The sequence below is a fragment of the Bubalus kerabau genome, chromosome 20 (assembly GCF_029407905.1).
Source record: "Bubalus kerabau isolate K-KA32 ecotype Philippines breed swamp buffalo chromosome 20, PCC_UOA_SB_1v2, whole genome shotgun sequence".
NCBI lineage: Eukaryota > Metazoa > Chordata > Mammalia > Artiodactyla > Bovidae > Bubalus > Bubalus kerabau.
The window spans coordinates 17,917,924-17,940,668 of record NC_073643.1 but is presented as its reverse complement, the minus strand read 5'-3'; the positions used below and the strand labels follow the sequence as shown (position 1 = coordinate 17,940,668).

The 22,745-nt window shown below is 36.0% G+C and overlaps 1 protein-coding gene across 9 annotated transcripts in view; it reads right to left on the bottom strand.

Moving 5' to 3' along the window:
- The window catches only part of TOPAZ1 (testis and ovary specific TOPAZ 1), a 60,895-nt gene that overhangs the window by 24,677 nt on the left and 13,473 nt on the right, over positions 1-22,745 (bottom strand). For 8 of the 9 annotated variants that reach the window (XM_055558241.1, XM_055558242.1, XM_055558244.1 and 5 more), the window contains 9 exons: positions 21,522-21,583; positions 20,690-20,817; positions 13,769-13,833; positions 11,747-11,889; positions 10,146-10,231; positions 9,286-9,411; positions 6,749-6,812; positions 325-476; positions 28-120 (listed from right to left, as the gene is read on the bottom strand). In XM_055558241.1, coding sequence (XP_055414216.1) covers positions 28-120; positions 325-476; positions 6,749-6,812; positions 9,286-9,411; positions 10,146-10,231; positions 11,747-11,889; positions 13,769-13,833; positions 20,690-20,817; positions 21,522-21,583 — 919 coding nt within the window. Of the gene's footprint in view, positions 1-27; positions 121-324; positions 477-6,748; positions 6,813-9,285; positions 9,412-10,145; positions 10,232-11,746; positions 11,890-13,768; positions 13,834-20,689; positions 20,821-21,521; positions 21,584-22,745 lie in introns of those variants that run through there. The other variant, XM_055558250.1, reaches the window with a different exon arrangement.

Genomic DNA, 22,745 nt, shown 5'->3' with positions numbered 1-22,745 from the left:
AAAATGGATAAAACAAAAAAATCATACCTTGCAAAAGATATTAATTAAAGCAGGTACAGCATTCCTTAATTTCATAGTTGCCACATACTCAAATATTTTTAGTAATATTTTCAGAGCAGGCTGGATAAAACAAAAATATTACACTCATTTTCATGTCTTACTTCAGTATACTTTAAGTTTCTCAAATTTGTTTATGCTGAAAAACACAAGTGTTCTCTAGAAGTATTTAACAAATAGGAATTTAACTGCTAAATTATACATATAAGAAATGTATCAGAGAAATTAACTTAAAATATTAGAAAAATGTATTTTCAGGTTACTTACCAGCATCTTAATCATTATGCAGAGGTTCATGACCTGAAATACTTCTTTCAATAAACAGTGTTTGAGTAAAGAACTTAGAAGGTCATTTAATACTTGTAAATCAAAGTGTATACCTGGAAGAAACTTTCTGTAGTACTCCATAAACATGCTTGCTGAAAATGATGAAATACATAATAAAGTCATTTGCTGCTTTTAAGATTCATCTCTCCTAAATTAGACAATTTTTCTATATTTAAAGATCAAGTAGCATTAACTCAATTTCTTAAAAGATACACTTCCAGTATCAGAAATATTTGATGAAAATACATTAAAGCAAAAGTTAAATGGCAACAACATGTCAACCAGGATGTTAGGTACTAGATTGGGATCTAACTCATGTGCTATCCACAAAAAATAGGACCAAACTGCCTCATACATCATGGTTTCAATATGAACTCTGAGGGAGCCACACTCTCAGGGGGACTTCAGGTAGTGGCCTGTTTAAGAGTGGAAGCAGACTATTTTGACAAATACCCCTTCTTTCTGTTTTAACCCCATCAACATGTTGACCCTGGGGATATTTTTAGTCTAGTTTATGATATGAACATTCTCCTAAAAATTATAACACTGATTGATTTTCACTGAAAAAGTGTTTCTTTAAAATTTATTTTTAAGAAATTATTTATTTTGGCTGTGCTGGGGCTGGGTCTTTGTTGCTGCATAGGCTTTTCTCTAGTTATGGCAAGTGGAGGTTACTATCCAGTTGTGGTGCGTGGGCTTCTCATTGCAGTGGCCTCTCTTATTGTGGAGCATGGGCTCTAGGTACCGAGGCTTCAGTAGTTGTGGCACATGGGCTCAGAAGTTGCAGTTCTTGGGCTCAAGAGCAGACTCAACAGTTCGGCTCATGCGCTTAGCTACTCTGTGGCGTGTGGGATCTTCCCAGACCACAGATCCAACCTGTGTCTCCTGCATTGGCAAGTGGATTCTTTACCACTGGGCCATCAGGGAAGCTCTGAAAAGTCATTTCTTAATGGACTCTTGCATTGCCTCACATTTTAGCTACTGTGAATAATGCTGCTATAAATATGGGTGTGCAAGTATCTTTCAAGACCCTGCTGTCAATTCTTTTGTGTATATACCAGGAGAAGAATTGCTGGATCATATGGTAATTCTATTTTTAATTTTTGGGACAACTGTCATACTGTTTTTCTACAGTACTGTACAATTTTACATTCCTTCCCATAGTGCATGAGGGTTTTAATTTCTCCACATCCTAACACTTTTTTCTTTTTTTGATAGCAGTCATTCTAATGGGTGTGAGGTGGTATCTCAATGTACTTTTGATATGCATTTCCATTAGGTCTGGTGATGTTGAGCATCATTTTACATGCTTATTGGCCATTTGTGTTTCTTCTTTGGAGAAATGTCTCTTCAAATACTTCGTCTATTTTTGAATCAGGTTTTGTTGTTGAGTTTTAAGGGTTCTCTATATATTCTGGATACTAATCCCTTATCAGATATATGATTTACAAATATTTTCTCCCATTCTGTGGGCTGCTGTTTCATCTTGCTGATACTGTCTTTTAACACACAAAATTTTCAAATTTTCATAAAGTTCAATTTATCTATTTTTTCTTTGTTGCCTCTGTCTTTGGTGTCATATCCAAGAAATCATTGCCAAATCCAATGATGTGATGTTTTTGTCCTCATGCTTTCTTCTCAGAGTTTTATTGTTGTAGGTCTTACATTAAGGTCTTCAATCCATTTGAACTAACTTTTGTATACAGTGTTAGTTAAGGGTTCAATTTTACTGTTTTGAATTGTGTATATTTAGTTTTCCCAGCATTATTTGCTGAAAAAAATCTATCTATTGCTGGTGAATGATCTAACATCCTTTTAAAAAACCATTTGATCATATATGTGAGGGTTTATGTCCAGGCTCTCTATTCAATTCCATTGATTTATATGTCTGCCTTTATGCTAGCACCACACTTTTGATTACTATAGCTCTGGAGTAAGTTTTCAAGTTACGAAGTATGAGTCCTCCAGCTTTTTCTTTTTCAAGATTATTTCAGGACTTCTTGAGATACCATATGGGTTTTTGGATGGGTTTTTCTATTTATACTGAGTTATTGGCATTTTGATAGAGATTGCATTGACTCTGCAGATCTCTTGGGAGTAATGACATTCTAATAATACTGAGTCTCCCAATCTATGACATGGGTTGTTGTTGTTTGGTTGCTTAGTTGTGTCTGACTCTTTGTGAACCCATGGATGCTTCCCTGTCCTTCACTTCTTCCTGGAGTTTGCTCAAACTCATGTCCACTGAATTGGTGATGCCATCCAACAATCTCATCCTGTGTCATCCCCTTCTGTTCCTGCCTTCTATTTTTCCCAGCATCAGGGTCTTTTCCAATGAGCTGGCTCTTCTCATCAGGTGGCAAAAGTACTGGACTTTTAGCTTCAGCATCAGTCCTTTCAATGAATATTCCAGTTTGATTTCCTTTAGGACTGACTGGTTTGATCTCCTTGCAATCCAACAGACTCTCAAGAGTCATCTGCAACACCACAGTTCAAAAGCATCAATTCTTTGACATTCAGCCTTCTTTATGGTCCAACTCTCACATATATACATGACTACTGGAAAAACCATAGCTTTGACTATACAGACCTTTGCTGGCAAAGTAATGTTTCTGCTTTTCAATATGCCATCTAGGTTTTGTCATAGTTTTTCTTCCAAGGAGCAAGTGTCTTTTAATTTCATGGCTGCAGTCAACCATCTGCAGTGATTTTGGAACCCAAGAAAATACAGTCTGTCAGTGTTTCCACAGTTTCCCCATCTATATGCCATAAAGTGATGGGACTGGATGCCATGATCTTAGTAATGACATTTTAATATTACGGAGTCTTCCAATCTGTGAACATGGGAGGTGTGTCTTTAATTTCTCTTTCAGCAATGTTGTGTAGATTTCATTGTACAAGTCTTTCACTTTCTTCGTTAAATTAGTTTTTAAGTATTTTATTCTTTCAAGTTATTGTAAATGCAATTGTTTTTGTAATTACCTTTTCAGGGTGCTCAATTTCAGTATATAGAAATGCAAATGATTTTTGCATGTTGACTTGGTCACTTATTAACCCTAACAGCTTTTCTCCCCTCAGAATCTTAAGTATTTTCTACATATAAGGTCATATCATCTGCACACAGGCCACTGACTTCTTCCTTTCTGAAATGGATGCCTTGTCTAATTGCTCTTGTGAGAACTTCCATCTCTGTGTTGAACTGAAGTGGTGAAAGCAGGCATCCTTGCCTTGTTCCTAATCTTAGGGGAAAAGCTTCCAGTTTTTTGCCACCGAGTATGGTAAAGTAATGATCAAAATTCTCCAAGCCAGGCTTCAGCAATATGTGAACTGTGAACTTCCAGATGTTCAAGCTGGTTTTAGAAAAGGCAGAGGAATCAGAGATCAAATTGCCAACATCCACTGGGTCATGGAAAAAGCAAGAGAGTTCCAGAAAAACATCTATTTCTGCTTTATTGACTATGCCAAAGCCTTTGACTGTGTGGATCACAATAAACTGTGGGAAATTCTGAAAGAGATGGGAATACCAGACCACCTGACCTGCCTCTTGAGAAACCTATATGCAGGTCAGGAAGCAACAGTTAGAAGTGGACATGGAACAACAGACTGGTTCCAAATAGGAAAAGGAGTACGTCAAGGCTGTATATTGTCCCCCTGCTTATTTAACTTATATGCAGAGTACATCATGAGAAATGCTGGGCTGGAAGAAGCACAAGCTGAAATCAAGATTGCCGGGAGACATATCAATAACTTCAGATATGCAGATGGCACCACCCTTATGGCAGAAAGTGAAGAGAAACTAAAAAGCCTCTTGATGAAAGTGAAAGAGGAGAGCGAAAAGGTTGGCTTAAAGCTCAACATTCAGAAAACGAAGATCATGGCATCTGGTCCCATCACTTCACGGGAAATAGATGGGGCAACAGTGGAAACAGTGTCAGACTTTATTTTTCTGGGCTCCAAAATCACTGCGGATGGTGACTGCAGCCATGAAATTAACAGAGGCTTACTCCTTGGAAGGAAACTTATGACCAACCTAGATAGTATATTCAAAAGCAGAGACATTACTTTGCCAACAAATGTCCGTCTAGTCAAGGCTGTGATTTTTCCAGTGGTCATGTATGGATGTGAGAGTTGGACTGTGAAGAAAGCTGAGCGCTGAAGAATTGATGCCTTTGAACTGTAGTGTTAGAGAAGACTCTTGAGAGTCCCTTGGACTGAAAGGAGATCCAACCAGTCCATTCTAAAGGAGATCAGTCCTGGGTGTTCATTGGAAGGACTGATGCTGAAGCTGAAACTCCAATACTTTGGCCACCTCATGCGAAGAGTTGACTCATTGGAAAAGACTCTGATGCTGGGAGGGATTGGGGGCAGGAGGAGAAGGGGACAACAGAGGATGAGATGGCTGGATGGTATCACCGACTCGATGGACATGAGTTGGAGTAAACTCCGGGAGTTGGTGATGGACAGGGAGGCCTGGCGTGCTGCGATTCATGGGGTTGCAAAGAGTCGGACATGACTGAGTGACTGAACTGAACTGAACTGACTGATGGTGTTTACTGTGAGGTTTTTCAGATGTGGCTTTTTAAATGTTGAGGTAGTTTCCTTTTATTCCTAGTCTGTTGAGTGTTTCTTTTTTTTAATCAATGAAAGGGTACTGAATTTTGTCAAATGCTTTTTCTGCATCAACTGAGATGATCATGTGTTTTTTTCCATTCATTCTGTTTATGTGGTTACTTGGACTGATTTTTGTATGTTAAACTACACTGTACTCTAAGAACAAATTCTACTTGGTCCTGGTCTATGATCCTTCCAATTCTGGTTGCTAGTTTTTGTTGAGGAATTTTATATCAATGTGTTCCCTCCTCTTCAATTTCTGGGAAAAGACTGAGAATTGATATTAGTTCTTTAAATGTTTGGTACAACTCAACAGTGAAGAGTTCCTTCTGGTATATGCCAAGCAGCAGTAGTTTTACACAATGGTTTTAATCAGACAACTTCTGGAAACAGGATTTTATGTGGAAATTCAAATATCAAACAGATAAAAATGAACCTATGGTTAAATAGTGTAATGGGGAGTCCCACCTTCTCAGTACTTCCCCCTTGTGAACTTGTCAACTTGACAAATATTAAAGCTTGGTTCCTTCCTTGTGGGACTCACAATATAGTAGGGGGAGATGGGAGCAGAGAATGGGATGAGGCTGTGGAGTCAGATAAGGGTGTAATGGAGGAGATAATCCTATTTTCTATGACTAGGCTTTGAAAGATGAATAGGTCTTTGCTATGGGGAAGTGGGATAAAAGAAAGGCATCCTAGGTAGAAGAGCAGCGCCTTTTCTATTATAGCAGAGCTTGGCCTGTTTACCATCTGAGCCACCAGGGAAGCTTCCCTGATAGCTCAGTTGGTAAAGAATCTGTCTGCAATGCAGGAGACCCTGGTTCGATTCCTGGGTACGGAAGATCCACTGGAGAAGGGATAAACTACCTCCTCCAGTATTTTTGGCCTTACCTTGTGGCTCAGCTGGTAAAGAATCCACCTGCAATGTGGAAGACCTGGGTTCGATCCCTGGGTTGGGAAAATCCCCTGAAGGGAAAGGCTACCCACTCCAGTATTCTGGCCTGGAGAAATTCCACGGACTGTACAGTCCATGGGGTCACAAAGACTCAGACACGACTGAGCAACTTTCATTTTGGCCTGTTTAGGGAACTGCAGAGAATGATTGATATGCATTAGCAATAAGCTGCTGCTGTGGCTGCTAAGTTGCTTCAGTCATGTCTGACTCTATGCAACCCCATAGACAGCAGCCTACCAGGCTTCTCTGTCCCTGGGATTCTCCAGGCAAGAATACTGGAGTGGGTTGCCATTTCCTTCTCCAATGCATGCATGCATGCTAAGTCGCTTCAGTCATGTCCGACTCTGTGCGACCCTATGAACAGCAGCCCACAAGGCTCTCTGTCCACAGGATTCTCTAGGCAAGAATACTGGAGTGGGTTGCCATTTCTTTCTCCTCAGCTTACAAGGGACATGTGTAAAAGGATGAAGATGTAGGGAAGATCCAGTTTCTGACAGATCCCTTCAGAAAGATTTTAAGCTAATTAATGACATCCTTTTTTCTGTCTTACACCTGTAAATAAAATTTATACATCATGAAAATACTAGTATGTAAGTGAATTACAATGTTACATGGATTAAAATTAACCAAAATGCCACACTTATTATTAACCCTTTCTAAGACCAACAGAACTAATCTAAGACACTCAGTTTTCATACTCAAAAGTATTGAATTTACTTTTAAACCATGAGGACAAAAGCACATTGTTTGAAACACTTGCATTAATGATTTTATAGTAATCATTCTATTATCTCATACCTGCACGTTGTAGCAAACACAGCTCATTGATACTTATATATTTCTTAAACACATCCATACAAACCTGTAAAAGTTATGAAAAATGTAAAATTACCTTTTCATATTTCACAAAAACTATACAAATTTCAGTCCTATCTTTTTGCTTATTCTATTTTTTTTAAGTCAATTTAAGGCAATGGAATAAAGAAGCTGATGTTAGGTTAACTAAGATGGGAAATGCATACTGAATTTGTTACAAAACCCTTATTCAGAGAAGCTGTTCAGAGAAAGAGTCAAGGAAACAAAGTCAAGATTAGAAATCAACTGGAGAAGGGAGGGATTCTTTTACTGGTATAAGGAAAAACACATTGACCAATGATTAGAAAATAGATCCTATAAAGAGACTCACTCATACACAATTAGCAGATTTATGACACAGTGATACTGTAACACAGTGGGGGAAAGGATGGTGTTTGGTCAACTGGAGATCCACATGGGAAAAAATATGTATCTAGACCTTCTTCTCACATCCTAAACAAAAATTAATTCTAGATAGCTTAGATTTCTAAATGTGAAAGATAAGACAACAGATTTTTTAAAGGAAAAACACAGAAGACCATCTTCATGATCATGTTGTTGTTTATTTGTTAAGTTGTGTCTGACTCTTTTGTGACCCCATGAACTGCAGCCTTCCAGGCTTGTGTCCACTGGATTTCCCAAGCAAGAATACTGGAGTGGGTTACCATTTCCTTTTCCAGGGGATCTTCCCAACCCAGGGACAGAACCTGGGTCTCCTGCATTGCAGGCAGATTCTTCACTACTGAGCCACCAGGGAAGCCCCTTCACGATCTAGAAAATTTTTTTCAGTAGTGTATAAAAAGTCTTGAGTTTAAGCAAGCTCCAGGAGTTGGTGATGGACGGGGAAGTCTGGTGTGCTGTGGTCCATGGGGTCACAAAGAGTCAGACATGACTGAGTGACTGAACTGAACTGATGTAAAAAGTCAACACCATAAAAGGAAAAAAAAAAAAAATTAAAAGGTAAGATTGGACTATATAAAGATTAATAATTTTATCTACCGAAAGACACTTCTAAAAGGGTAAAAAGGCTTGTTGGTGGGAATATAAATTGGTACAATCATTATGGAGAAAAATATGGAGGTTCCTTAAAAAACTAAACCCAGAACTACCAGATGCTCCAGCAACCCACTCCTGGGCATATATCTAGAGAAAACTATCACTCTAAAAGATACATGGATCCCAACATTCACTGCAGCTTTATTTACAATAGCTAAGACATGGAAACAACCTAAATGTCCACTGATAGAGGACTGGATAAAGAAGATGTGGTACATATATATAATGGAATATTATGCAGCCATAAAAAGGATGAAATAATGTCATCTACAGGAGGATGCATGCACTAGAGATAATGATCATACTAAGTGAAGTAATTCAGACACAGAATGACAAATATTATATCGCTTGTATGTGGAATCTGAAAAAATGGTACAAGTGAATTTATTTACAAAACAGGAAGGGGAGAAGATTGGGATTGACATATATTCACTAACTAACAAGGACCTCCTGTATAGCACAGGGAACTCTACTCAGTACTCTGTAATGACCTATATGTGAATAGAATCTAAAAAAGAGTGGTTATAAATATATATTACTGATTTATTTTGCTGTACACCTGAAACTAACACAATATTGCAAATCAACTATATTCCAATAAAAATTTAAAAACTAAAAAATTAAAGTATGAAAAGGCAACTTGCAAAGTAGAAAAAATTATTTGCAATACACATATTCAACAAAGAGCTTGTATTCAGAATATAAAAAGAATTCTTGAGATGGATAAGAAAAAGACATCCTCTAGAATACAGATGAAATATTTAGATACTTACAAGAAGGGAATATTCAAATACCCAACAAACATTCTGAAAAATGCTCAATTTCATCAATCATGAGGGAAAGCATCACTGCCCACACACTAGAATGGCTTAAAATGGCTGATAACACCAAGAGCTGGTGAAAATGTAAAGCACCCAGAACTCTCAGACCAAATTAAAAATGTAATTTGTTAAACCACTTTGGAAATTTATCTGGCAGTATCTAACTAAAGTTGAACATATGCAAACTCTATGACACAATAATTCCAGTTTCAAGTATAACCCATAAGAATGGCTATATATGTTCACCAAAAGACATGCACAACACTGATGGCATTACTACTGTATTTACCAAATTTAGAAGCCATCCATCAAAGTAGTATTTATCAACAAAATAAATTTTTCTATACTCTACAATGGTATAGTCAACATTATACAGTAATGAGAAAGAAACATCTACAATTAAGTAAAAAAATACAGATGAATTTCAAACATGTTGAACAAAAGAAGCTAGAAACAAAAGCATACGGAGTGTATGATTCCATTTACATAAAGCTCAAAATCAGGCAAAGCTCTTATATTAGGATTTGATGCAAATCTGAATTAAAACCATATGACTGAAATGGTTATTAAAACAATCTCTACTTCAGACTTAACACATTTTACCTTTTCATCCCCTTGCTCAGGCACGTGACCAAACTTGCACTGTGATCGCTCACAGCCACGTAACGTATTAAAATGAAATTTGCAATATCTGTGGGGTATCATCAACCCTAGTGGCTTCTGGAACACCTAGAAAATTAGGCAAATTCCCCTTCTGTGTTAATTGTAAAACACTTGCTGCAATCAAGTGAGAAAGCATTTGAAACAATCAGAGATGATAATATATGTCCAAAAAAAGTATCAAGATAAATTGTTTGCTAACGTGATTAAAAAATAATTCCAAACAATTTATATTTTAAAAAATTATGATACAATCAATTTAAAGTTATTTGTCTGAATTTCTGCAATTTCATTTAGTGTAAAACTTATAGTCCACCAGTTACTACTGTTTCACTATACATGGCTTTAAATGTTTATACTTTCCCTCCTTGTCATGTGCCTGCCCTTTTTAGTTTTATAAAAAGTTACTTCTACTTTTATATATGCTTATTTCAGATGCATTTGTTAGAACTGAAAATTTCCTTAGCTTTTTTAATTAACAGAAAAAAGGTAATGAGTGAAAGTTATTTACAACAAGCTTTTCCTATCAACTGCTTTTTATTAATAGCTTTCTCCTTCACCATAGAAAACTATTCATTCTATTATTTTCTGTTTTGGATATCCCATCCCTTCCCCGCTCCCCCAGTCTTAAACGTCTTATATTGTTTCTGAACATTCTCTAAATTGCTACTCATTTTCTGTTCCTTTTCACTAAAATCAACAAAATGTCCAGAACTGCTTAAATGATAATAAGGAAATAAAACCAGAAAGCCCCAAAGTATATGCTTATAAGATCATCATTATTTTTTAAGTAACGTACTTACCCCTACATTTTTTTCCCTCTTAAATATTTCACAAATTTCAGGATTCTGCAGCTTTAGGAGAGAATGTTTCCCTGGTAATCTGAAATCTAGAAATGATTAAGAATGACATTACATTCCAATATGTTATAACTTATGCCTTTCATAAAGTGAAATAGACTACTACTATATGTTTTAATATTTCACTTTGGACTTCTTTTGTTCAATTCACAGGCTGTTGCCAGTGGTATAGTTCTGTGAAATATACAATAATTTACATCTTAGGTGTTCCTTAAGGATGTCTAGATCTGAAATTAACATTTTAAATTCATTATAAGCTAAAGATACTTTCTTAAAAGCCTCACATAGCAGCATTGAGTACTATATTCAAATGATTGTTAAGTTAAACACATAATAAACTTTTTGTAGGGATGAAAACTACTGATAAACCTAGGTGTTATGGACTAAATTGTGTCTCTTCCAATTCATATGTTGAACCTTAACCCCCAATGTGCCTTTGTGGAAGTAATTAAAATTAAATGGGGTTATAAAAATGAGGCTGTGATCTGACAGAATCAGTGTCCTTACAGAGACATCAAGAGTGAGCTTTCCCTCTCTCTTTCCAAGCACATGCACCAAGCAAAGGCCGTGTAAGGACTTAGTGAAAAGGCTGCCGTCTGTAAGCCAGGAAGAGAGCCAGAAACTGAACCCTACCAGAAACTTGATCTTGGACTTCTAGCCTCCAGAACTGTGTGAAATGAGTATCTGTTGTTTAAGCCACCCAGTCTGTGGAATTTTGTTATGGCAGCCCAGGCTGACTACTATACCAGGCATCATTATTCCTTAATGTTAGTCTTTTAAAATGAGAATTATGACATTTAGAAATTATTTTTTCTAAAGATAACATAGAAATGTTTTTTATCTTAAGTCATCTCAATTTTTACTTTGGCTGCATCCAGATATAATTTGAGACAAGTTGAAGTTTTTGCTGTATAGCTTTGCAGTACGTTTTACTGGGACACCTGTAAAGCTTTTAAAAACGTGATAATCATGGGCTTGCTGCTACAGGACACAAAAGCAGGCAGCATGAGGGCAGAGATGGGAGGTATGGAAGAGTTAGGTGTGAACTACATACACAAGAGGATTTTATTGTTTCTAAATTAATTCTTCAATCTAGCTTATTTTGTTCACATACATCACTATGAATTATTAAAAATGACACAAAGTATAAAGTACATTCTAAATTTCTAAAACACTCAAATTATGAATATTTTAGGTATAAACTGTAATCTACCTGTACTGCCACTATTGTGTGAATACAGATAACCCAGAAGTTGTTTAATCAAAAGTACTAACTAAAGGTACACAAACCTTCTGATCTTAACACATCCTATGCTTGTTTCCACTTTCTTTTTATGGCCCCACCCTGCGGCTTGCAGGATCTTACTTCCCTGATCAGGGATCAAACCTGTGCCCCCTGCAGTGGAAGCACAAAGTCCTAACCACTGAACCATTAGGGAGTTTCCTCAATTATTTTCCTTAGCTTTTTTGTTTTGGGTGGAAAAATCTCCTGTATCATTTCTATATTGTCAAAAGTCAATAGAATTTTATTAAGAAAATTGTACCATTCATCCATGGATTCAGTAATGTGTCTTCCTGATGAGCATTAAGATTCAAAGGCGGCAATGGCACTGGTAAGCACAGAGGTTTGGAGACCAGTGCTGCTAAGTGACATTCACCAACCATAATCTCTGTATTTTTAGAATCGCTGTTGTGTGAGCAGAAAAACCAAAATCAGAATTTAAATTTATTCTAAAAACATTACAGTAATGAGAATCAAATAAGTAGAAACACATCCTAATGATATATATGTTCTACATACTATGCTATATACTACTATTATATACTATGATTCTTCAGTATTTTCAATAGGTTGTTCCTGCCTTAATTAGAAAACCAACACTTGTTAAATGGCTAGGGTATGGGGAGAAGTGGGGTGGTGGGGTTGAAACTATAGCAAAACATTTTTGATCACGCTAGCCAAAACGTTAGAGGAAGACCTAGATCAATGTCCAGATCCAGAAAAGACCATTCAATGATTCTAGTGACAGTGCAGTGAAACAAATGAATTAAAAGTTATTCTTCAGGACAAGTATATATGATAAATTCATACATGTACTTGAGATCTTCCTTTGAGAAGAAGGCATAAGAAATATATAGTTTGAGGCTTCTGATTTAAACAGCTTTGATTATATTCTAATTAGTGAGATCCTATATAACCAATTAAAGAAACCACTCTAATCTTGAGGTCACTTACCTAGAAAAATAAGTAACTTAAGCAGGCGGAAGGGTGCAAAGTACCTCAGAGCTAACAGATATAAATGAATTTACTTTCTCAGAGAAAGACTCATGTCCTTATTCAGATACTAAAACATTTTACTTTAAATACAATTCTAATAAGCCATAGGCGAGTAAAAATAGTAAGAGGGGACAATGCTTATACCAGTTGAAACCTAGTGGCATTGATAGAGTTTAATCATTTCAAACAAAATAAAAATTTCTGCTTCTCTCCCCAACTAGGGATATCCCTGAGATGTGCCATCTTCATAACTCTCCTCCAAATAAAACAAAATGAACCAGGTAACACAAAACAAAGAAATACGAATTATGGAATTTTATAGATGGAAAAGATTTTCTAGTAAACTTCTTTTATTCTGAGTAGATGATGAAATCCAGGGTAAGGTGGTCACTTGCCCAATATCACACGCCTGGTCATTATGGCAGAGCCAAGGTGATGACAAAACTCTGCAGGTTGCAACTCTTTAGCTTGTAAACATAATGTTTTTTATAGGAAAAAAAGTTGACCTTGTCACATTTTCTTTTTAAGATCTTCAAGCGGTAATGAATCATACTGTGCCAATCTAATTCTTACCTAGGCTTTTCTTTAACATAAAGATTCTCAGACTTGAGCATGTATCAGGGTTAGCTGGTGATCTTGCTGAAACACAGATTGATGGGCCCTATTTCTGGAGTTTCTGATTCAGTAGGTCAGGGATGGGAACCAATAATTCTCATTTCTGGCAAGTTCCCACACAACGCTGCTACTGTAAGGCTCACACTTGGAAAAACACTGTCTTAACACAAAAGAACTTGAACAGATTTGTCACCTGACCTGACTCTGCCTTGCCTCATAGCAAAGTGGGTGTGAGAGGTGAATCAAATGATCTCCCAGGTACCCTCCAAACCTAAATGTGGCATCTGTAATATGTCCCAGTGAGTGTACTGTACCTCTCAGTACTAATCACTGCAGACATGGAAGATACCCGCAAGCTGCAATGCTCATCTGATTTCAGCTATTCTTACCTTCATAACAATCACATCCACATCTTTTTTTTTTCTTTTATTGTATCACCATTCCTCATTCCTTTCTCAAAAAATAATTTACGGCTGAAAACAGTTAGTGACAGCTTTAAAGTAACTTATAATATCCTTGACTCTGTAAATACCTGACACGTTAAATAATACCCGCATACTGTTTATGACATAGTAGCCCAACTACATACAATGGAGAATGAAAAACAGGCTCAAGACACAAATTACATGGATGACTATTTTAACATTATGTAATTAAAAATTATGTTACAAACCTTCTGCAAACTTCAGAAATAGTTTCTTTTTCTTCTCGAATAGCTACCTTGTCTGAAAATCTACACTGCGGAGAGATTATGGTTAAAAAATGTAAGTGAATATCTCTACATTCTATACTAGGCTACGAGGCTTACCAGATCAGAATGTATTAGATATTAATTAAACAACTAGCTTATGGCCAAGCCAGGAAGTAATTCTACTCTACATTATTTAAAACACTGAACACTGACTTCAAAATTTCCAGTGTTCAGAAAAATATAAATCAACACATTTACCCTAGTTTTGATATCACCTTTAATTATGCAAACTACCATTTCTAATTATTTTGAACAATTATAGCCATGTTTCCTTTTATTTAGAAAGAACAGCTTTGAGTGATTTTTATTTATAGGTGGTATTTATGAACATAAATGTATTTTTCATTAGGAATATTTATATCTATTTAAAATGTTGGTATACTTAAAGCTCTTTACAATTACTATCTTGGGAATTGTGATCCTCTAATTATGAGAAAGTTATATATGCTCAAATACTAGGCTTTTGAAAAACAGACAACAAAATAAACCCCCCAAATCACCCATCATTTGGGTAGCCAGAGCTAACCACTTAATATCTTACTTTATATCTTTCTAGTCTTTCTAAAATTACACAAGAATATTTTATAATAACAGTACACATTATATATGCTATTATAACCTTTAGGAAGAACACTATAAAAATCAACTGAGAAACATGAAATATTAGGATATAACATGTTCCTGGATGAGAATGTTAAATGTAAAAAATGCTAATTCTCTCCAAATTAATTTATACACTTAAAAAATTACAACATGAGTTTAAAAGAAAAGAATATATATTTCTTTCTTAGAAAAAAAGAATATAAGAACAGCCAAAAATTTTTAGATTTATAAAACATTTTGATATCTTTTAAAGCAAACCTTCCTTACTGTTTTTATTTTTCAAGTAATTGACAGTATGGAATTGGTACAGACCTGAGCAATTAATGAAATAAAAGAGAAGGAGTCATTCTATACATAAAAACTGAAAATATTAAAGATGGCACTTGAAATTTGTGAGGAAATGATTCAATAAATAATAACAGAACAACTAACAGGTAGTTAAGTTGGATGGAAAATAAGCTTGGCACCAATTCACCATATTCCAAAATGCATTCAATAAATATTTAAATATAAAAAATACTGAAAGCATTGAAAATAAAAGATGAGTAGTTATGTAATTTGGAGGGTAGAGAAAGCCTAAGATAACACCAAAGGCAGAAACCATGAATTATGGATCAATAGGTCTGAATACAAACATTTAAAGTATTTTCATATGCTAAGATGACAAAATCAACTGTCAAAATAAGAATAGAAAGGTTACATTGTTTCTACATTCTTTCTTCCAAGATAAAATTTAGATTTATATTGATAAATTTAAATATAATAAATAACACCAAAAAATACTAGAAAAAGATACAGGTGAAAAATTTTAACTCCAAAACAGGGAAGTCTTTCTCTAAATACAACTTACAACTCAAATATCATAAAATAAAACTGATACATTGGACTAAATAAAAATAAAAAGCTCCTTCAAGGTAAAAAGTTCCTATACTAAGTCGAATACAAATGAAAAATAGGAAAAACTAGGGCAACATATGACAGAGAACCAATATGTTTAATATATGAAAATTTCTTACAAATAAAAAAAGATCAAAATCCGAAAAGAAAAATGGGCAAAGGACATAAAAGAAGTTCACAGAAGAAAATGTAAATGGCTTTTACACATACTAAAAGATGCTTAACTAGACTCATAAGAGGAAAGCAAATGAAAAGTCATTTGTAAAAATACACAGATGGACAAAAAATAAAAAAAAATTTTAATACTGAGTTGGTGAGTGTATGGGGAAGAAAACTGTCATTCCCATACAATGTTGATGGAAGCATAAATCAAAGCAATCTTTATGTAGGGCAATCTGAAAATTCTACTTCTAAGAATCAATCCAAAAATGCTTGCACATATGCAAAATGCCTTATGCTCAAGGATGCATAATGCAACAATGTTAAAATAGCAAAAAAATGGGAACAAACCAAGTGCCCATCAATAGTGGAACTTGTTGAACAGAGTATATCCATATAGTGGATAATTATATAATTGTAAAGAGAAAGCATCCTTACATATATGGAAAGGAAACACTCTCTATTATATAGTAAGTTTAAAAAAGATAAAGAATGGTATGCTATCGTTTGTATAAAATTAAAACGAATACACAATAGGTCCAGTTAGAGAAACGGCAAGTATCTCTTACTGGACTAATCCTTCTTCAGGTAACAACTATAAACCTTAGACAAGATATTAAAAAAAAAATGGATGCAGCCTGGATGGGATTGGGGGAGAATGGATACATGTATATGTATGGCTGAGTCCCTTAGCTGTTCACCTGAAACTACCACAACATTGTTAATGGCCTATATCCCACAATAAAATGAAAAGTTTAACATTTGAAACAAAAAATAAAAAGAATACACAATAGGTCCAGTTTAAGAAATGGCAAGTAAGTATCTCTTACTGGGCTAATCCTTCTTTAAGTAACAACTATAAACCCTAGAAAAAATACAAAAACAAACAAACAAACAAACTAACTAACTGCCTGAAGACACCGGAGAGATACGAAAAGCAGACACAGTCTGGAGAGAAAGAGGGAATGACACCGGGTAACAGTCCTGTTTTTATGACACTTGTTTTTATGAATTTATTCTTAAAGGGAGAACTCAGTTGTAACCATGTGGAAGGCTATAAATTTGCCCTTCTGAATGAAACAAAGAACCAGAAGACAGAGTTGAGGCAAAGTCAGAAACTGGGATGTGAGGTTGGGGACCCTGGAAAGGAGAGAGCCTAAGAGAGGAAGTCCCTAAATGTGCTTTAAATTTGGTCCAAACCTCCAGCTGACCCTTGAGCTATACCTTTGTAAGGCAGACTCCAAACAACCCAGGTGACACTAAAAGAACTGAAGAAACATTTCAACTGCCTACTACCCTGGGAAATAACCTGGAGGATGAGCCCACCAAAGTTGTTGAAGAAACCTAAGCATGCCATCACCAGAGAGCCCAGCAAGTGCAAACCTGGGAGCTTCTTTCAAAATACCAAATTACAGAGACGGAAAACATTAATGGTTGCTAAGCTTAACAGATGTTAGGGGTAGGGAGGGAGGTGTGACAAAGAGGTAGTATAAGGAGGGTTTTTGTAATGATGTAATTATCATCTTGATTGCACTACAGGCTACAAACATCTGCACACTTGATAAAATACACAGAACTGCACACCCTCATTATACTAACACCAAATTTCTGCTTCTGATACCGGGCGTTAAGATGAAATCATGCGGGGAAACTACTTTTGCAACTTCTTGTGAATTTACAATTGTTTCCAAATAAAAATTAAGGACACTAGCATTTTGACTATCTGGGGCTCAAAACTAGAATCACTAAGCAATTACCACCATGGTAAACCTAAAAATTGTTGTATATGGATTCTGAGTATAACTGATACATAAAAGTAAGAAAAAACAAGGCCTATAGGTGAAAAAGACATAAATATATACAGATATATAAGATCAATAAGGAAGCATTTCTAAAAATTCACAGAAAACCATACATAAAAGCAGAAAAAATGGTAATCTAGACCTATGCCCTATAAATCAACTTATTTACCCTCTAAAATTCCTAAAATGTAAGGTGATAGATAGTTAAAGTTTGTTAATCCCCAAATCTGGGGGCCAGATATCTTAGAGACAAATATTATTGACAGGGTCATGTATTTTCTAAAGGGTTGATACTTTGAAGCTTACCATGGTATCAGAAGGATAAAAGCATCATTTCTCTTCTCTTAAATCCAAAAAATAGCATCACTCTAGGAAGCAGCTAAATGCTTTTGTGGATTATTTTTAAAAGAGCTAATATTGAAAACAGTCTACATCTTTAAAATATTTAGCGTTAAGAACTCAGTGAATTCTGGCAAACATCTCTTAAAATCTATCCTTGCAGAAGAGAATGCATTAAGTCTTCTCTCTGCTTTAAGTAGAACAGGATACAAACTGTTTATTTTTTAATGTTTTAGAGCAAAGGTTGGCAAGCAATAGCCTGCAGGCTGCCTGTTTTTGTAAATAAAGATTTATTTGAATGCAGCAATTGACATTTGTTTTCATACTGTCTATGGCTTCTTTCTTGTTATAGCGACAGAGTTAAGTAGCTGTGACAGCAACCATAGGGATCACAAAGCCAGAGAAGTGTTACTATCTAGTCTAAATTTTAAAGTAAAGGTTTGCTGACCCCTGCTATAGAGTCAAGGGACTCTACTGTGTGACCCTGGATAAGATACTAAGTCTCAGTGTTTTCATCTGTGAAGGGAAATAATAGTACACATTTCATGTACAGTAAAGTATTAACTCAGTAAATCTGGGTTGTCCATATGTTATCTGTTAAAGGCTTGGCCCATGACCTGCCATGCAAGGTGGCCAAAACAAACAAAAACACATACAAGAAACAAAAACCTACAATCATTTGTATTATTATTCTCTATCAGCCACTGCTCTAGGCGTGAAAGATTCATTTGTGAGCAAAATGGACAAAAATCTTTGCCTTTACGGAGTTTCATTCTAGCAGGAGGAGACAGAGATAAACATAAATAAGTAAATGTAAAGGATGTTATATTATGACAAGTACAAGAAAGGGGGATATGAAATGTTGACAGCAAGGAGAACATTGCAATTTTAGACTGGACGGCCACGGGAGGTCTGAGAACATGAAATCTGAGTAAAGATGTGAAGGAAATAAGAAAGTCAGCTATATAGTTTTTATTTTTTTTAGGAGATAAAATGCCAAAATCAAAGGCCCTGAAGTGGGAGAAAGCCTGGTTTGTTCCAAGAACAGCAGGAGGCTAAGGGGGTCAGGGTGCAAGAGCTAAGGAGAGTAGGCAGATCAGAGAGGAATCAAGGTTGGGGAGGAGGAGGAGGGGACAGATAAAGGGTCAAGTAGGTCATAGTAAGGACTGTGGCTTTGAGCCTGAATATTAAAAGCCACTGGAAAATTTGAAGGGGAAGAGTAACATGATCTAACCTATGCTGTGTTGACAATAAACTATAAGATAATAATATTAGAAGCTGGAGAAATGTTAAGAGGCCCCTGCAGTAATTCAGGCAGGAGATGATACAAGGCTGGGCCTGGGTGTGATGTGGTGTGGGTGGGAGTGAAGAAAAGAGGACAATTTCCAGACATCATCTGAAGCTGAGGCCAGCAGGATTTCCTTACAGTCTGCATATGGAGTGAGAGAAAAAGAAAGGAAGAAAATCCAAGGTTTCAAGCCTAAGTGATTTATCAAGGATGGGGTTGCCATTAATAGAAAAGGGGAAAAATGACAGGAAAGGCTGGTGTGTGGCAGGGGAGGGGACATACAACAGGAGTTCAGTTTGGAACATGTTAGGTTTGAGAAGCCCAATTGGACATCCCAGTGGAAAAGTCAAGCAGGCAACTAGATACAAAGCTCTGCAGCTCAGAGAAGAAGTTCAAGCTGGAGATGTGAATTTGAGAGTCTTAGCACACAGGTGGCATTCAGTGCAATGAGGTTGCATGAGATCATCTAAGGAGCAAATCTAGACAGAATAAAGAACAGATTCCTGGTCTAGGTGCTGGGTTGCTCCAACATATAGAGGTCAGGGAGATTAGGAAAGACCAGCAAAACCAACTGGGAAGTTGCAGACAGAAATGACACCAGGCAGGTTATATTTATCCTGAAAGTCATGTGAAAAAAATGTTTCAACAAAAGTGTAATTAACTGCTAAATACTAGTGACAGTTTCAGTAAGATTAAGACTGAACTATGTCCATTAGATTCAGCAACGAGGAGGTGGCTGGGGAGTGTAAGAACGGTAGTTTTGGTGGAGGTGAAGGCGAGTATCTTTGGAACTGGAGGAAAAAGACTGGAGATGGTGAGTCTAGACAAGCTTTTGGAGAAACAGGATGACTGCTAAAAAGGAAAAAGGAACCTTGAAAGTGCTTTTTTTGTGGTTTTGTTTGAAGATGGGAGAAAAGAATGCTGATGTCAAACAGAATGATCCAGTAATGAAAGGAGAATTGCTGCAGCGTATTTTAAGAGAGAGAAGAGGTGGATTTTAGCACACAGGTGGAAGGAACAGCCTTGGCCTGTTCACCCATTGTAACAGGAAAAACCAGAGTTTTGGGAACAGATGCAGGTAGGTGGTCTAACATGTTGGTGGGAACTTAAGTTCCTTTCCAATTGTTTCAATTTTGTTGGTGAAGCAGGAAATAAAGTCGCTAGCTGTGAGGACAAATCAGGAGGAATAAGGAGAAAGAAGAAACCATGAAATAGTTGTTGAAGTGTCAATTAAATTATTCAACAGGTTAAGGCAATCATACACTTTATCTGGCAGATAACTGATATCCTGTTTTCCCCATATCATACACCAGTGGTGTGTTTCAACATCAAATTAGGTTTATATTCAATTCCTAGGCCTTCTGCATCTGTGGTTGAATAACTGATGCTTGCATTCATAGCACTCAGGCACTGTGATATTCCAAAATTTCAAAGAATATCAAATGATATTCAGTACTTTGTGTTTACTGAGGCAGGAAGATATGTAACAATTTTGAAAGATTCATATAGGTTTGAGAAGAACCTTAAAAGCTAAATATGTAATTAAATAGTACACCCCATTTTCTCAGACAAGTGAGACTCTGTTAATACTGTGCTTATGCCAAGTACCAAACTATATAGTCCATGGCCAGAATGATGTGACTTTTATTCAAAAAAAGGCATTATCCTGTTGCGTGAGTGCACGGCTAAGATGAACTTCTATATTTACCACCATCTGGACCAAGAAATAAGGAAATGCAAAAAATTCTCTAGTACCTTTTCGTCCAAGTCTGAACTTTTTGTCTGTTCACTTAGGCCTCTTGGTTTTTCATTTGAAGAAGTTTCATGAGTAACTTCTCCTAAGGAAATGTTTGCATCTTTGGAATCATGTTTTATCTCACTTGCTGAAAAGAAATAATATTCAACTGTAGAAACTTTAAATGGCAAAATAACCAAGTCATTTAGAGATTGTTCTAAAAGTGAGTTAGAATTCAGAGACTCTTTTAAAGTCCAATGTGACAAATATGAAATAGCATTTTCAGCAAATTATACATTTATTCCTCCCTCTCTATCAAAATAACTCCATTACATGGTATAAAAAGATATGGCAGTAACACAAAATTAAGACATAAAGATAAATTTAAGAATCTTTCTTGATCATGTCCAGTTATTTTCAATGTATTTTTAAAACTTGGAAGTTTCTGAAATTAACTTTCCAATTAAATTATTTCCTGCAAAGATCTGGTTATTTAAACTTATGATTAACTGTTAATTACAAAAAATATTAAAAAGGACTCATTTAAAATATGATTAAGCTTAAATACATATTTCGGCTTCAAAATAAGACTACAAAAATTGCTAAGTTCAATTATCTTTTGTAGATAAAGCCTAACAAAGTTATTTATTAAATAATCAAATGGAAAACTTCTCAAAATCTGATCTGCCAACCAGGTAGGTAAAACTGAGAAAAACTGACAAAGTGTGTACAACAGGGTTGACAGACTCTGAAATGAAAAGCCTCCTTTTTAAATGAATTCATTCTGACTGTGCCTAAACAGAGATACAAAAACACTTCAATGCTATACATTATGAAAATGTCAAGTTTTACCTGCTGACAAGGAAGCACAGATCTCTGACTTCATTGATCCAGGATCCGGTACAGGCAGTTCTCTATTACAAAGCAAACAGGGCTTAAACATTATCACATATTCTTGCAGAACTATCCACTTCTCTAAACATTATATAACACTAGCTTTAGCAGCTGGTGAACATCAGCTCAAGTCCTCCAAGGTCAGAGTACTATTCAGGGACACACACCTAAGTCAATTCTGAATTTGATTCTTTAATCACATTCACCACAATGGTTAGGAAGTGCTGCCATTCAAACTTTGTTACCCAAAGAGAACTGAGAACATACACCAAGCATTTGAAACATTTTTTTAAGTATTACACCAATGCAAGATAATGACTAACTCCTACTCTCAAGCATGCATATATATGTCTTACTGTCAATGTAAAAGGATGAGTTTGTGAGCAGTCTGAGTCTTTTTTTTGGTAGTCTCTGAATACAACCTAAGATCTAAAGTAACAGCTATGGAGATGACAGTTAAGCCAACCTGGGTTCGAATATTGTTCTGCCACTTACTATGTCAATTGTGGTAAAATTATTAAACTTCTTTGAGTCTAACCACATCTATAAAATGAGAATACCACCCACTCAGGAGGTTACTGTGAGGATTAAATGAGATAAAATGTTCTTAAAGCCTATGGCATAGGCTCAACAAATGAAAACTACATTTACAGGAGCCACTCAAAAAATGGCTTAATATTCCACTTTTAAAAACTTAAGACAAAAAATAAATAAAAGTACACCAAATACAATATAGTAAACACCCATGACCTCACTACTTATTCCTTTAATAAATGAGTTTTATTAAACTTGTCCTACAGTTCTATGACTGCCCATTGGTTCAGGGATACTTCCTAGCCAAGAAAGAAGAAAACATATTTTATATACACCATTCTTTGAAGGCTTTGGAAAACATGAAGTAATTTTCCCCCAACATAAATACTAGAAACAGAAGTTGTTAGAGGAGGTAACTGCTGACCGACCTGTGAGCTGGACCCAGGTAATCTGGGACTCCTCATTCCTTCATGTGTCCTTGGAATGTGTGTTCTGCTTGCCTTTCCCACACTGGCAGGTGCCCAAGGACACTGCCTTGGGATGGTAGGTGCTGTTGAGACCATCTGGATGCTATATGTGACTGAACTCAGTTAAGGTTTCTATGTAATCTTAAAATATTCTGGAGGGTCTTCCCTGGTGGCTCAGTGC